At 42.6% G+C, this 15,617-nt stretch overlaps 1 protein-coding gene across 7 annotated transcripts in view; it reads right to left on the reverse strand.

Moving 5' to 3' along the window:
* The window catches only part of ANKRD26 (ankyrin repeat domain containing 26), a 169,118-nt gene that overhangs the window by 137,248 nt on the left and 16,253 nt on the right, over positions 1-15,617 (reverse strand). For all 7 annotated transcript variants that reach the window (XM_069764859.1, XM_069764861.1, XM_069764860.1 and 4 more), the window contains exon 6: positions 3,500-3,654. In XM_069764859.1, coding sequence (XP_069620960.1) covers positions 3,500-3,654 — 155 coding nt within the window. The remainder of the gene's footprint in view (positions 1-3,499; positions 3,655-15,617) is intronic.

A 15,617-nucleotide genomic window follows, 5' to 3' on the forward strand; every position in this document is an offset into this window, starting at 1 on the left:
ACTTTTGGGGTCCAAATTCTCCTGTTACCCTTGGGAAAATACAAAACTGGGGGCTAAAAAATAATTTTCGTGGGAAAAAAAAAGATTTTTTATTTTCACGGCTCTGCGTTACAAACTGTAGAGAAACACTTGGGGGTTCAAAGCTCTCACAACACATCTAGATGAGTTCCTTAGGGGGTCTAGTTTCCAAAATGGTGTCACTTGTGGGGGGTTTCTACTGTTTCGGTACATTAGGGGCTCTGCAAATGCAATGTGACACCTGCAGACCATTCCATCTAAGTCTGCATTCAAATGGCACTCCTTCCCTTCCGAACCCTCCCATGCGCCCAAACAGTTGTTTCCCCCCACATATGGTGTATCATCGCACTCAAAAAATAATTTTTGTGGGAAAAATTTTTTGTTTTATTTTTACGGCTCTGCATTATAAACTTCTGTGAAGCACTTGGTGGGTCAAAGTGCTCACCACACATCTAGATAAGTTCCTTAAGGGGTCTACTTTCCAAAATGGTGTCACTTGTGGGGGGTTTCAATGTTTAGGCACATCAGGGGCTCTCCAAACGAAACATGGCGTCCCATCTCAATTCCAGTCAAGTTTGCATTGAAAAGTCAAATGGCGCTCCTTCGCTGCCGAGCTCTGCCATGCGCCCAAACAGTGGTTTACCCCCACATGTGGGGTATTGTCGTGCTCAGGACAAATTGTACAACAATGTTTGGGGTCTATTTTCTCCTGTTACCCTTGGTAAAATTAAACAAATTGGAGCTGAATTAAATTTTTTGTGAAAAAAGTTAAATGTTCATTTTTATTTAAACATTCAAAAAATTCCTGTGAAGCACCAGAAGGGTTAATAAACTTCTTGAATATGGTTTTGAGCACCTTGAGGGGTGTAGTTTTTAGAATGGTGTCACACTTGGGTATTTTCTATCATATAGACCCCTCAAAATGACTTCAAATGAGATGTGGTCCCTAAAATAAAATGCTGTTGTAGAAATGAGAAATTGCTGGTCAACTTTTAACCCTTATAACTCCCTAACAAAAAAAAATTTTGGTTCCAAAATTGTGCTGATGTAAAGTAGATATGTGGGAAATGTTACTTATTAAGTATTTTGTGTGACATATCTCTGTGATTTAATTGCATAAAAATTCAAAGTTGGAAAATTGCGAAATTTTCAAAATTTTCGCCATATTTCCGTTTTTTTTCACAAATAAACGCAGGTAATATCAAAGAAATTTTACCATTGTCATGAAGTACAATATGTCACGAGAAAACAATGTCAGAATCACTGGGATCCGTTGAAGCGTTCCAGAGTTATAACCTCACAAAGGGACAGTGGTCGGAATTGTAAAAATTGGCCCGGTCATTAACGTGCAAACCACCCTTGGGGGTAAAGGGGTTAACCTGTATGTTCGATTAATTCTGTTCAGGCTCAGATATCGTAATGATACTAGAAGTGAATTTGTTGGCTTGAATGGTTCAAATAGTGCTCCTTAGTCTTGGGTGATGAGAATGCTGGTGTCTGCTGTAGAGGGAGTCAGTGTCGGCTTCAGCTGTGATGTGTGTTCTTCACCGATGGTCTGTTCTTTTCTTCTTGGGTCCCGATGTATCTTCTTCTTACCCATGTCTCTGACCAAGTTGAAGGTATACAATGCTTCCCATCTTTGGGCGAGGTTTATCAGGTAGATGATCGCGAGGAAAATCTTCTGCAGTGTTGATCGCGGCGTGTAGCACTTCTCCAGCGGCTTCAGTCTCCGATCTCTTTAAGCTCCGGTCCACGGCTGTCGTTGCATACAGCCGCACAGGAGCAGGCGCTGCAGGATTTTTTGTAAAGAGCTCTCGTGGTTGTCAGCCACTGCTCACATTTTCTCTCCGGTGCTCCTAGCTGTAGCTCGCCTGTATCCCGATCCGCGACTGCCACGCAGTATAGCCTCATAGAGGTAAGCATTGTAAGACAAGAAGTTCTGCAACATCAGATTTTCCTGCGATGAGGCCGGGTTCACATTTGCATATACCTGCGTACCGATCCGCATGAGTCTTGCGTACATATATATAACATTGTGTACGCAGGGACATGCGTTAGCATGCATATGCATACGCATGCGTTGTTTCGCGGTGTGCGGTTAACGCAACATGTTGCATTTTTTGAGGTGTCAATTTAGCGCAGACATACGCATACGGCTGATGGCGTCAAAACAACACATTACTGCCTGTCTATGTGAACACATTGGTACGCAAGGACATGCGAACGCATCGATGCGTATTTCGGACTGAGCATGTCCAGGACACGCTCAATGAGACACGCTCTCCTGGAAATATCGAAAACATGCGCATAATCAATGCAAACACAGGCAAAAATGCATACACGCATTTTTTTGGCGTCATGCGTAAGCTGATGCGGATAAAAAAACGCAGCGTAACCATGCGTTTGAATGCATTTTGGCATGCGTTTGCGCATGCAAATGATATGCTGCGCACAGAAACGCTAATGTGAACTTAGCCTGAGTTATTGTACTAGGTTCTCACAGTTGTCAGCCACTACTTGTGTTTTTACTCTGGTATTTCCAGTTGTAAGGCTATGTGCCCATGTTACAGATTTTTAGCGTTTAAGCGTTTTGCGGCGGTTTTGGGGAAATGCTTAAAAAAACACTTATATTAAGTATTCCATTAATTTAATGCATTCCGCATTTTTTGTGGCCATGATGCGTTTTTTTCCGCAGCGGAAAAGCATTGCGGAAAAAAAGCAGCATGTTCATTAACTATGCAGCATCAATAGTAAAAAAATATAATGTTAAAAATAATTTAAAAAAAAATAGTCATCACAAGTCATTGTCTCGCAAGGCATCAGTGGGAACGGGAGCTGCCGGGAGCATCGGCAACTTTGTGCGGGACACCAGAAGGTAAGAATATCACGATTTTTTTTATTATTATTTTTAACATGGGTTGTGTTGTGTATGCGTTTTCACAGCGAAAAAATGCGGCAAAGACGCATACACAACAGGTGCACATAGCCAATTCTGGCAACTGCCTCGACGGGTCTGTCAAAAAAACTGACCCAGTGCACCCGCTTTTTACAATCTGAACAGGATCTGTCTTTTCAACATTTTGACGGATTGTGACTGATTGTAAAAAACAGAAGTGTGAAAGAGGCCTTACCCGCTGGTTTCTGAGGTAAATAACTTCAGATTGGAGAGTCCAATTCTTTCATGGAAGATCTCAAAATGTTCCTGGTGATTTACTGAACAAGTTTATTATATAAATGTTTGGGGAAAAAGACTTCTGGTAGCTATTAAAGTTGAGTTAGAGGTTTTCTCCTCAGAGGTCCCGACTTCTGCTGCTTACCGCATCAGTCTTGGCCACGCCCCTAACGGCTCTTTTTTTAATTAGTTGGCCTGGCAAGTGTGTCACACAGCAAAAATGATATCATGCCAGGCTGGATAATCAAAAGAAGAGCCAGGAATGCATATGTTTTAGTGAACTGACTCCACTAAATGAAGTGCCATTACCTTCTTTGTCAGTAACCGGACTGCCCAGTGTAAATGCACCACCTGCTGCTCTCTCAGGACTGCCAAAAATTGCTGTCCCCTTCTTTTTACTGGCTCCATAGTAAGAAGAGTTAGGTTTAGTTCTTGAGCCATAATCAAAAATTAACTGTGAACATCTGCAAGAGAGAAAAAGAGGACAATGAAAGAAAAAGTGAAACCTCAGCACAGTAGACGGTAGATACTGGTGTGACTAGTAGAAGCACCACTGCAGCGCGAAACGGCTGTCGTCCATTCCACTCCTGCTCCTATCCTCCCGATGCCGATGTTTTAAAGTATTGGAATAAAGAAGTTTTTTAACCGGTGAGTGCCATCCGTTCCTTTCAATTTTTGTATCCATTGTGGCTATTTTCTTTGGAGTGGCACCCCGGCTCACGGAGCACTTACTGCTGTATACATGCTTGCAGCATCAGTTCATTCAATTACCTGTGCACTGAGTGGGCTTCCCCGCTGTGCGGATTAACACTTTGTTGGAGGTAGATACTATATACTCTATTTAAAGTGGCATGTAAAAGTTTGGGCACCTCTGGTTAAAATTACTGTTCTTGTCAACAGTTAAGCAAATTGAAGGTGACATGATCTCTAAGGCTATGTGCACACGTTCAGGTTTTTTCGTGGTTTTTTTTTTTTTTTTTACAATAAAAACGCATACATATGCATCCTATCATTTAGAATGCATTTTGCAATTTTTGTGCACATGATGCTTTTTTTTCCGCGAAAAAACGCATCGCAGTAAAAAAAAAAGCAGAATGTTCATTAATTTTGCAGATTTTTTGCGTTTTTACCACTATTTAATGCATTGGGAAAAAACGCAGAAAAAAAAAAACAAAAAAACACAAAACGCGCGAAAAAAACGCATGGCAGAAATGTCCGGTTTTTGTCAGGAAATTTCTGCAAGAAATCCTGAACATGTGCACATACCCTAAGGCTATGTGCACACGTTCAGGATTTCTTGCAGAAAATTCCTGAGAATTCCGGACATTTTCTGCAAGAAATCCGCAAGAAAACCGCATGCGTTTTTGCCGCATTTTTGCCGCAATTTTTCCTGGACACTTCCCAATGCATTTTGGAGTGGGAAATCCGCAAAAAAAATGGAAAATTAATGAACATGCTGCGTTTTTTGCCGCGATGCGTTTTTTTCGCGGAAAAAAACGCATCATGTGCACAAAACATGCGGAATTCATTCTAAATTATGGGATGCTTATTGTATGCGTTTTTTTTTGCGGTTTTATAGTGTTTTTATTGGGGAAAACCACGAAAAAACCGCAACGTGTGATCACAGCCTAAAAGGCCTAAAGTTAAAGATTAAATATTTACTTTGTATTTTAACCCCTTAGTGACAGAGCCAATTTGGTACTTAATGACCGAGCCAATTTTTACAATTCTGACCACTGTCACTTTATGAGGTTATAACTCTGGAACGCTTCAACGGATCCCGCTGATTCTGAGACTGTTTTTTTCGTGACATATTGTACTTCATGTCAGTGGTAACATTTTTTTGATATTACTTGCTTTTATTTATTAAAAAAACGGAAATATGGCGAAAATTTTGAAAATTTCGCAATTTTCAACATTTGAATTTTTATTCCCTTACATCAAAGAGATATGTCACACAAAATGGTCAATAAATAACATTTCCCATATGTCTACTTTACATCAGCACAATTTTGGAAAAAAAAAAAAAAAATTATTATGGAGTTATAAGGGTTAAAATTTGACCAGCAATATCTTATTTTTGCAGCAAAATTTACAAAACCATTTTTTTTAGGGACAACCTCACATTTGAAGTCAGTTTGAGGGGTCTATGTAGCAGAAAATGCCCAAAATTGACACCATTCTAAAAACTGCACCCCTCAAGGTGCGCAAAACCACATTCAAGAAGTTTATTAACCCTTCAGTTGCTGCACAGGAACTGAAGCAATGTGGAAGGAAAAAATGAACATTTTACTTTTTTTCACAAATATTTTACTTCAGAACCAATTTTTTTTATTTTCACATGTGTAAAAAAAGAAAATGAACCACATAATTTGTTGTGCAATTTGTCCGGAGAATGCCGATACCCCATATGTGGGGAAGGACCACTGTTTGGGTGCACAGTAGAGCTCAGGAGGGAAGGAGCGCCATTTGGCTTTTTCAACATAGAATTCCCTGGAATTGAGATCGGACACCATGTCGCGTTTGGAGAGCCGCTGATGTGCCTAAACAGTGGAAACCCCCCACAAGTGACACCATTTTGGAAACTAGACCCCCTAAGGAACTTATCTAGGTGTGTGGTCAACACTTTGAACCCCCAAGTGCTTCACACAAGTTTATAACGTAGAGCCGAAAAAATTAAAAATCATTTTTTTTTCACAAAAATGATCTTTTCACCCCCAATTTTTTATTTTCCCAAGGGTAGCAAGACAAAATGGACCCCAAAAGTTGTTGTGCAATTTGTCCTGAGTATGTCGATACCCCGTATGTGGGGGTAAACCTCTGTTTGGGTGCACAGTAGAGCTCAGAAGGGAAGGAGCGCCATTTGACTTTTTCAACATAGAATTCTCTGGAATTGAGATCGGACACCATGTCGCGTTTGGAGAGCCCCTGATGTGCCTAAACAGTGGAAACCCCCCACAAGTGACACCATTTTGGAAACTAGACCCCTAAGGAACTTATCTAGGTGTGTGGTCAACACTTTGAACCCCCAAGTGCTTCACACAAGTTTATAACGTAGAGCCGAAAAAATTAAAAATCATTTTTTTTTTCACAAAAATGATCTTTTCACCCCCAATTATTTATTTTCCCAAGGGTAGCAAGACAAAATGGACCCCAAAAGTTGTTGTGCCATTTGTCCTGAGTATGTCGATACCCCGTATGTGGGGGTAAACCTCTGTTTGAGCGCACTGCGGAGCTTGGAAGGGAAGGTGCGCCGTTTGACTTTTTAATCTCTTAATTGTGAGAGCGGACGCCATTTTGGGTTTGTAGATGTGCCTAACAGCAGAAACCCCCCACAACTGACCCCGTTTTGGAAACTACACCCCTCAAAGATTTTAATCAGGGGTATATTGAGCAATTTGAACCCACATGTATGACACAGAGTTTGATAACATTAGGTCGTCATATTGAAAAAATTCATTTTTTTCCACGAGAATCTTGTTTTAGACCTGAATGTCTCACTTTTTCAGAAATAACATCAAAAAGTGGACCCCACAATTCGTTACCCACTTTATTATGAGCGCAGCGATATCCCATATGTAGTCAAAAAGTTCTGTTTGGACAAATGGCAGGGCTTGGACAGAAAGGGGCACAATGTGACAAATTTGGCTTTATTTGAAATTGAAGATCCAAGACCCATTCAAAGCTTCTAGAGACACTGAGCAAGAATATAAGAAAATCCTTCCAGGAATTATTACTCACAGAGGGAGGCATGCTCCTAAAACACAATGGCTGACTAGAAAATTGGTCTTGCTAACAAAACAGTTGTCCCGCATTTGCGTATATTGTAGCAGGAAGAATAAACTGTACTGGAATGAAGGGCAAAATGTGTAGGAAAATGCAGCCAACTATGTGGCAAAGCGGAGTTTGTTCCAAAGATGAAAGAACACCATCAGGGCTAGAATGGCAGACACTTTCAGAGACTGGTCGTACAACGTCCTTTTAGCTCCATCAATCCCTATATGAGAGACGAATGTGCCAATAGACGTGGTACACCATAGCAAGCTCCCACCCGCCAAGGTCAGAACCGCTATATGCACAAAACAACCAGTTCTCTATAGAAAGTATTGTCTGGTACCAGAGGTTCGGCAAGAACCATAAAGTAAAGCCCATAGTGTATAAGTACGGAACTTCCTCATTTTTTAGAAATCCTACAATAAAATGATCATGCCCGTATCATCAACATAAATATAAGTAATATAAATGGAAGCCAAAGTTTTGTGTAGCAAGACAGTTATAAAAACAGTCAAAGTTAGATAAATGGTCAAAAATGTTTGTGAGTAATCAAGTCCTAGAATTCATTTTCAGATAATCTCACTTTTCATGATCATTTCTGGGGTCCACATTCTAACGCTTATTGACATAGGTACGTGGACGAGAATTTGTTGGAATAGTAGTTTGGTATGGGATTGATCGAGTCGTAGAATTTTCAGATGACCTGACTTTGCAAGAACATTTGTGGGGTCCACACTCTAGAGCGTACAGACGTGGGTACGTGGATGAGAATTTGTTGGGATAGTAGTTTGGTATGGGATTGATCGAGTCGTAGAATTTTCAGATGACCTGACTTTGCAAGAACATTTGTGGGGTCCACACTCTAGAGCGTACAGACGTGGGTACGTGGACGAGAATTTGTTGGGATAGTAGTTTGGTATGGGATTGATCAAGTTCTGGAATTGTGAAATGGGGTAAAATGGGATCTACTAATTAAAATATTATTTATCAATTGTTCCAAATTGTACTACTGGGGCCACTAAGCAAGACCCCCGGGATTGCGATCGCTCCAGGGGGTCTGCGATCGCTCCAGGGGGTCTGTAAAAACAGACCCCAATACACTGGGGGAAGCTAGGCTTTGGCGGGCGCATCTGCACATGCGCCCGCCATTTTGGAGCCCGGACAGCTAGGAGGAGGGTCGGGGACCGGGGGTGCACCTTCTCCGGTACATAAGGTACCGTGGGGGGCTCGGGGGACCCTATTTCTCTCCCCTCTAATGTCCGATCACATTAGAGGGGAGAGAAACACAATACTAATGCGTTTTTTTTTTTTTTTTTTGTGATCGCCGGTAAACGGTTAATTACCGGCGATCGCAAAAGCGGGGTCGGTGAAAACCGACCCGAATCATGTTCTCTGGGGTCTCGGCTACCCCCGGCAGCCGAGACCCCGGAGAAAATAGGCCTCTGGGGGGCGCTATGTACTTAAGCCACAGCGCCGTTAATTAACGGCGCTGTGGCTTAAGTACCCTTAGCGGCCGCCGTTAAAAGGCGTATCGGCGGTTGCTAAGGGGTTAAGCAACAAAAAAGTTGATGCAAAAGTTTGGGAACCCTTGGAGATTTGTGTGCTCAGATGTCTGCAACCAAGGTTGCAGACCTTAATTAATTTGTTAGGGTTATAGCTTGTTCACCATCAGCATTAATGGTCAGGTGATACAAATTTCCCATTCATAAAAACCGAGCCTCCTCTAACATTGTGCTAAAAAAACAGCAGCCATGGGTTCTTCTAAATAGCTGCCTAGCACTCTAAAAATGAAAAATGGTGGAGGCTTACAAAGCAGAAGGCTATAAGAAGAAAGCAAAGCATTTTCAAGTTGCCCTTTCCTCAGTTTGAAATGTAATTAAAATGGAACAATGGAGGTCAATGTCCGGAAGACCAAGCAAAATTTCAGTGAGATCTGCTTGCAGCTTTGCTAGAGAGGCAAATCAGAACCCAAGATTGTCTGCAAAAGACCTTCAGAAAAAATTAGCAGACTCTGGATTTGTGGTACGTCATTGTACTGTCCAGAGACACCTGCACAAATATGGCCTTCATGGAACAGTCATCAGAAGAAAACCTAAAACCTCTCTTGCGTCCTTACCATAAAGTTAAGGATCAGAAGTATTCAAAAGAACATCTAAACAAGCCTCAGGCATTTTGCAAACAAGTCCTATGGTTTAGGTTAAAATCAAATCTATTAGATTAAGGCCATGTGCACACGTTCAGTATTTTTCGCATTTTTTTCGTGTTTTTTCGCGATAAAAACGTGAAAAACCACTTACATATGCATCCTATTATTTAAAGTGTATTCCGCATTTCTTGTGCAAATGTTGCTTTTTTTTCCCGCGAAAAAAAATCGCATTGCGGAAAAAAAAGCAACATGTTCATTAAATTTGCGGAATTGCGGGGATTCTGCACACCTAGGAATGCATTGATCTGCTTACTTTCCGCATGGGGCTGTGCACACCATGCGGGAAGTAAGCAGATTATGGGCGGTTGGTACCCAGGGTGGAGGAGAGGAGACTCTCCACCAGGCCCTGGGAACCATATAATTGGTTAAAAAAAAAGAATTAAAATAAAAAATAGTGATATACTTACCCTCTGATGGCTCCGGAGTCCTTCCGCCTCTCATCGGTGCATGCTCTCTCTTCCATTCCTATAGATGCTCTGTGTGAAGGACCTGCGGTGACGTCGCAGTCTTGTGATTGGTCGCGTGACCGACGTCATCGAAGGTCCTGCACACACATACCATCTATAGGAACGGACGCTGCTGAGGAGATCGGCTGTCTGCAGGTAAGTATAACCATTTTTTTTTTTATTATTTTTAAATATTCTATCCTTTACTATTGATGCTGCATAGGCAGCATCTATAGTAAAAAGTTGGTCACACTTGTCAAACGCTATGTTTGACAAGTGTGACCAACCTGTCAGTCAGTTTTCCAAGCGATGCTACAGATCGCTTGGAAAACTTTAGCATTCTGCAAGCTAATTTCGCTTGCAAAATGCTAAGAAAACGCAAAAAAAAAAAAAAAAAAAAATGCGGATTTCTTGCAGAAAATTTCCGGTTTTCTTCAGGGTATGCGTTTTTTTCCCGTTTTTTTTTTTAGCATTTTGCAAGCGAAATTAGCTTGCAGAATGCTAAAGTTTTCCGAGCGATCTGTAGCATCGCTTGGAAAACTGACTGACAGGTTGGTCACACTTGTCAAACATAGTGTTTGACAAGTGTGACCAACTTTTTGCTATAGATGCAGCATCAATAGTAAAAGATAGAATGTTTAAAAATAATTTAAAAAAATGGTTATACTCCCCTGCACACAGCCGATCTCCTCAGCGGCGTCCGTTCCTATAGATGGTGTGTGTGCAGGACCTTCGATGACGTCGCGGTCACGCGACCAATCACAAGACGGCGACGTCATCGCAGGTCCTTCACACACATCATCTACAGGAACTGAAGCGGCAGTGTGCACCGCTGAGAGGCGGGAAGACTCCGGGGCCATCGAAGGTGAGTATATCACTATTTTTTATTTTAATTTTAATTCTTTTTTTTTTACCAATTATATGGTGCCCAGTCCGTGGAAGAGAGTCTCCTCTCCTCCACCCTGGGTACCAACCGCACATGATCTGCTTACTTCCCGCATGGTGTGCACAGCCCCATGCGGAAAGTAAGCAGATCAATGCATTCCTAGGTGTGCGGAATCCCCGCAATTCTGCAAATTTAATGAACATGTTGCTTTTTTTTCCGCAATGCGATTTTTTTCGCGGAAAAAAATGCAACATTTGCACAAGAAATGCGGAATACACTGTAAATAATAGGAGGCATATGTAAGCATTTTTTTCTCGGTTTTTATCACGTTTTCATAGCGAAAAAAACGCGAAAAACACTGAACGTGTGCACATGGCCTAAAGGTATGTGTGGAGAAAAAAGGGCACAGAATTTCAGGAAAAGAACATCTCGCCAACCATTAACCCCTTCATGACCCAGCCTATTTTGACCTTAAAGACCTTGCCGTTTTTTGCAATTCTGACCAGTGTCCCTTCATGAGGTAATAACTCAGGAACGCTTCAATGGATCCTAGCGGTTCTGAGATTGTTTTTTCGTGACATATTGGGCTTCATGTTAGTGGTAAATTTAGGTCAATAAATTCTGTGTTTATTTGTGATAAAAACGGAAATTTGGCGAAAATTTTGAAAATTTCGCAATTTTCACATTTTGAATTTTTATTCTGTTAAACCAGAGAGTTATGTGACACAAAATAGTTAATAAATAACATTTCCCACACGTCTACTTTACATCAGCACAATTTTGGAAACAAAATTTTTTTTTGCTAGGAAGTTATAAGGGTTAAAATTTGACCAGCGATTTCTCATTTTTACAACGAAATTTACAAAACCATTTTTTTTAGGGACCACCTCACATTTGAAGTCAGTTTGAGGGGTCTATATGGCTGAAAATACCCAAAAGTGACACCATTCTAAAAACTGCACCCCTCAAGGTGCACAAAACCACATTCAAGAAGTTTATTAACCCTTCAGGTGCTTCACAGCAGCAGAAGCAACATGGAAGGAAAAAATGAACATTTAACTTTTTAGTCACAAAAATTATTTTTCAGCAACAATTTTTTTATTTTCCCAATGGTAAAAGGAGAAACTGAACCACGTACGTTGTTGTCCAATTTGTCCTGAGTACGCTGATACCTCATATGTGGGGGTAAACCACTGTTTGGGCGCACGGCAGGGCTTGGAAGGGAAGGAGCGCCATTTGACTTTTTGAATGAAAAATTGGCTGCACTCTTTAGCGGACACCATGTCACATTTGGAGAGCCCCCGTGTGCCTAAAAATTGGAGCTCCCCCACAAGTGACCCCATTTTGGAAACTAGACGCCCCAAGGAACTTATCTAGATGCATAGTGAGCCCTTTAAACCCCCAGGTGCTTCACAAATTGATCCGTAAAAATGAAAAAGTACTTTTTTTTCACAAAAAAATTCTTTTAGCCTCAATTTTTTCATTTTCACATGGACAACAGGATAAAATGGATCCTAAAATTTGTTTGGCAATTTCTCCTGAGTACACCGATACTTCACATGTGGGGGTAAACCACTGTTTGGGCACATGGTAAGGCTCGGAAGGGAAGGAGCGCCATTTGACTTTTTGAATGAAAAATTATCTCCATCGTTAGCGGACACCATGTCGCGTTTGGAGAGACCCTGTGTGCTTAAACATTGGAGCTCCCCCACAAGTGACCCCATTTTGGAAACTGGACCCCCCAAGGAACTTATCTAGATGCCTAGTGAGCACTTTAAACCCTCAGGTGCTTCACAAATTGATCCGTAAAAATGAAAAAGTACTTTTTTTTCACAAAAAATTTATTTTCGCCTCAATTTTTTCATTTTCACATGGGCAATAGGATAAAATGGATCCTAAAATTTGTTGAGCAATTTCTCCCGAGTACGCCGATACCTCATATGTGGGGGTAAACCACTGGTTGGGCACACGGCAGGGCTCGGAAGGGAAGGCGCGCCTTTTAACTTTTTGAATGGAAAATTAGCTCCAATTGTTAGCGGACACCATGTCGCATTTGGAGAGCCCCTGTGTGCCTATGCAATGGAGCTCCCCCACAAGTGACCCCATTTTGGAAACTAGACCCCCCAAGGAACTTATCTAGATGCATACTGAGCACTTTAAACCCCCAGGTGCTTCACAGAAGTTTATAATGCAGAGCCATGAAAATAAAAAATAATTTTTCTTTTCTCAAAAATGATTTTTTAGCCTGGAATTTCCTATTTTGCCAATGGTAATAGGAGAAATTGGACCACAAATGTTGTTGTCCAGTTTGTCCTGAGTATGCAGATACCCCATATGTGGGGGTAAACCACTGTTTGGGCGCACGGCAGGGCTCAGAAGGGAAGGCACGCCATTTGGCTTTTTAAATGGAAAATTATCTCCAATCATTAGCGGACACCATGTCGCGTTTGGAGAGCCCCTGTGTGCCTAAACATTGGAGATCCCCCACAAATTACCCCATTTTGGAAACTAGACCCCCAAAGGAACTAATCTAGATGTGTAGTGAGCACTTTGAACCCTCAAGTGCTTCACAGAAGTTTATAACGCAGAGCCATGAAAATAAAAAAAAAAAATTATTTTCTCAAAAATGAATTTTAGCCCGCAATTTTTTATTTTCCCAAGGGTAACAGGAGAAATTTGACCCCAAAAGTTGTTGTCCAGTTTCTCCTGAGTACGCTGATACCCCATATGTGGGGGTAAACCACTGTTTAGGCACATGCTGGGGCTCGGAAGTGAAGTAGTGACGTTTTGAAATGCAGACTTTGATGGAATGCTCTGTGGGCGTCACGTTGCGTTTGCAGAGCCCCTGATGTGGCTAAACAGTAGAAACCCCCCACAAGTGACCCCATTTTGGAAACTAGACCCCGAAAGGAACTTATCTAGATGTGAGGTGAGCACTTTGAACCCCCAAGTGCTTCACAGAAGTTCATAACACAGAGCAGTGAAAATAATAAATACGTTTTCTTTCCTCAAAAATAATTTTTTAGCCCAGAATTTTTTATTTTCCCAAGGGTTACAGGAGAAATTGGACCACAAAAGTTGTTGTCCAGTTTCTCCTGAGTACGCTGATACCCCATGTGTGGGGGTAAACCACTGTTTGGGCACACGTGGGGGCTCAGAAGGGAAGTAGTGACTTTTGAAATGCAGACTTTGATGGAATGGTCTGCGGGCGTCACATTGCGTTTGCAGAGCCCCTGGTGTGCCTAAACAGTAGAAACCCCCCACAAGTGACCCCATTTTGGAAACTAGACCCCCCAAGGAACTTATCTAGATATGTGGTGAGCACTTTGAACCCCCAAGTGCTTCACAGACGTTTACAACGCAGAGCCGTGAAAATAAAAAATCATTTTTCTTTCCTCAAAAATGATGTTTTAGCAAGCAATTTTTTATTTTCTCAAGGGTAACAGGAGAAATTGGACCCCAGTAATTGTTGCGCAGTTTGTCCTGAGTATGCTGGTACCCCATATGTGGGGGTAAACCACTGTTTGGGCACACGTCGGGGTTCAGAAGTGAGGGAGCCCATTTGAATTTTTGAATACAAGATTGGCTGGAATCAAATGGTGGCGCCATGTTGCGTTTGGAGACCCCCTGAAGTGCCTAAACAGTGGAAACCCCTCAATTCTACCTCCAACACACCCCTAACCCTTATCCCAACTGTAGCCATAACCCTAATCACAACCCTAACCCCAACACACCCCTAACCACAACCCTAACCCCAACACACCCCTAACCACAACCCTAATTCCAACCCAACTCTAAGGCTATGTGCCAACGTTGCGGATTCGTATGAGATTTTTCAGCATCATTTTTGAAAAATCCGCGGGTAGAAGGCACTGCGTTTTACCTGTGGATTTACCGTGGATTTCCAGTGTTTTTTGTGCGGATTTCACCTGTGGATTCCTATTGAGGAACAGGTGTAAAACGCTGCGGAATCCGCACAAAGAATTGGCATGCTGCGGAAAATACAACGCAGCGTTCCCGCGCGGTATTTTCTGCACCATGGGCACAGCGGATTTGGTTTTCCATATGTTTACATGGTACTGTAAACGTGATTGAACACTGCTGCGGATCCGCAGCCAAATCCGCACCGTGTGCACATAGCCTAATTCTAAAGGTATGTGCACACGCTGCGGAAAACGCTGCGGATCCGCAGCAGTTTCCCATGAGTTTACAGTTCAATGTGAACCTATGGGAACCAAAAATCGCTGTACACATGCTGCGGAAAAACTGCACGGAAACGCAGCGGTTTACATTCCGCAGCATGTCACTTCTTTCTGCGGATTCCGCAGCGGTTTTACAACTGCTCCAATAGAAAATCGCAGTTGTAAAACCGCAGTGAAATGCGCAGAAAAACCGCGGTAAATCCACGATAAATCGGCAGCGGTTTAGCACTGTGGATTTTTCAAATCCGCTGCGGAAAAATCCGCATAGGACCAGAATACGTGTGCACATACCGAAACCCTAACCCTAGCCCTAACCCTACCCCTAACCCTAACCCTAGCCCTAACCCTACCCCTAACCCTACCCCTAACCCTACCCCTAACCCTACCCCTAACCCTAGTTCTTACCCCAACCTTAGTGAAAAAAAAAAAATTCTTTATTTTTTTTATTGTCCCTATCTATGGGGGTGACAAAGGGGGGGGGGGGTCATTTACTATTTTTTTTATTTTGATCACTGAGATATAACCTATCTCAGTGATCAAAATTCACTCTGGAACGAATCTGCCGGCCGGCAGATTCGGCGGGCGCACTGCACATGCGCCCGCCATTTTGGAAGATGGCGGCGCCCAGGAAAGAAGACGGACGGACCTCGGGCGGCCAGGTAAGTATAAGGGGGGGGGAGATCAGGGCACGGGGGGGGCGTCGAAGCACGGGGGGGTGGATCGGATCATGGGGGGGGGGTGGATCGGAACACGGGGAAGGATTGGAGCACGGGGTGAGGGATCGCTGTGCGGGGGGGGTGGATCGGAGCACGGGGGGGTCGCTGTGTGCGGGGGGGGGGGATCGGAGTGCGGGGGGGTTTGATTGGAGCGCGGGGGGTGTGATTGGTGCACGGGGAAGCGGACAGGAGGACGG

Source organism: Ranitomeya imitator, chromosome 4, assembly GCF_032444005.1.
Source record: "Ranitomeya imitator isolate aRanImi1 chromosome 4, aRanImi1.pri, whole genome shotgun sequence".
In the NCBI taxonomy this organism is placed as follows: Eukaryota; Metazoa; Chordata; class Amphibia; order Anura; family Dendrobatidae; genus Ranitomeya; species Ranitomeya imitator.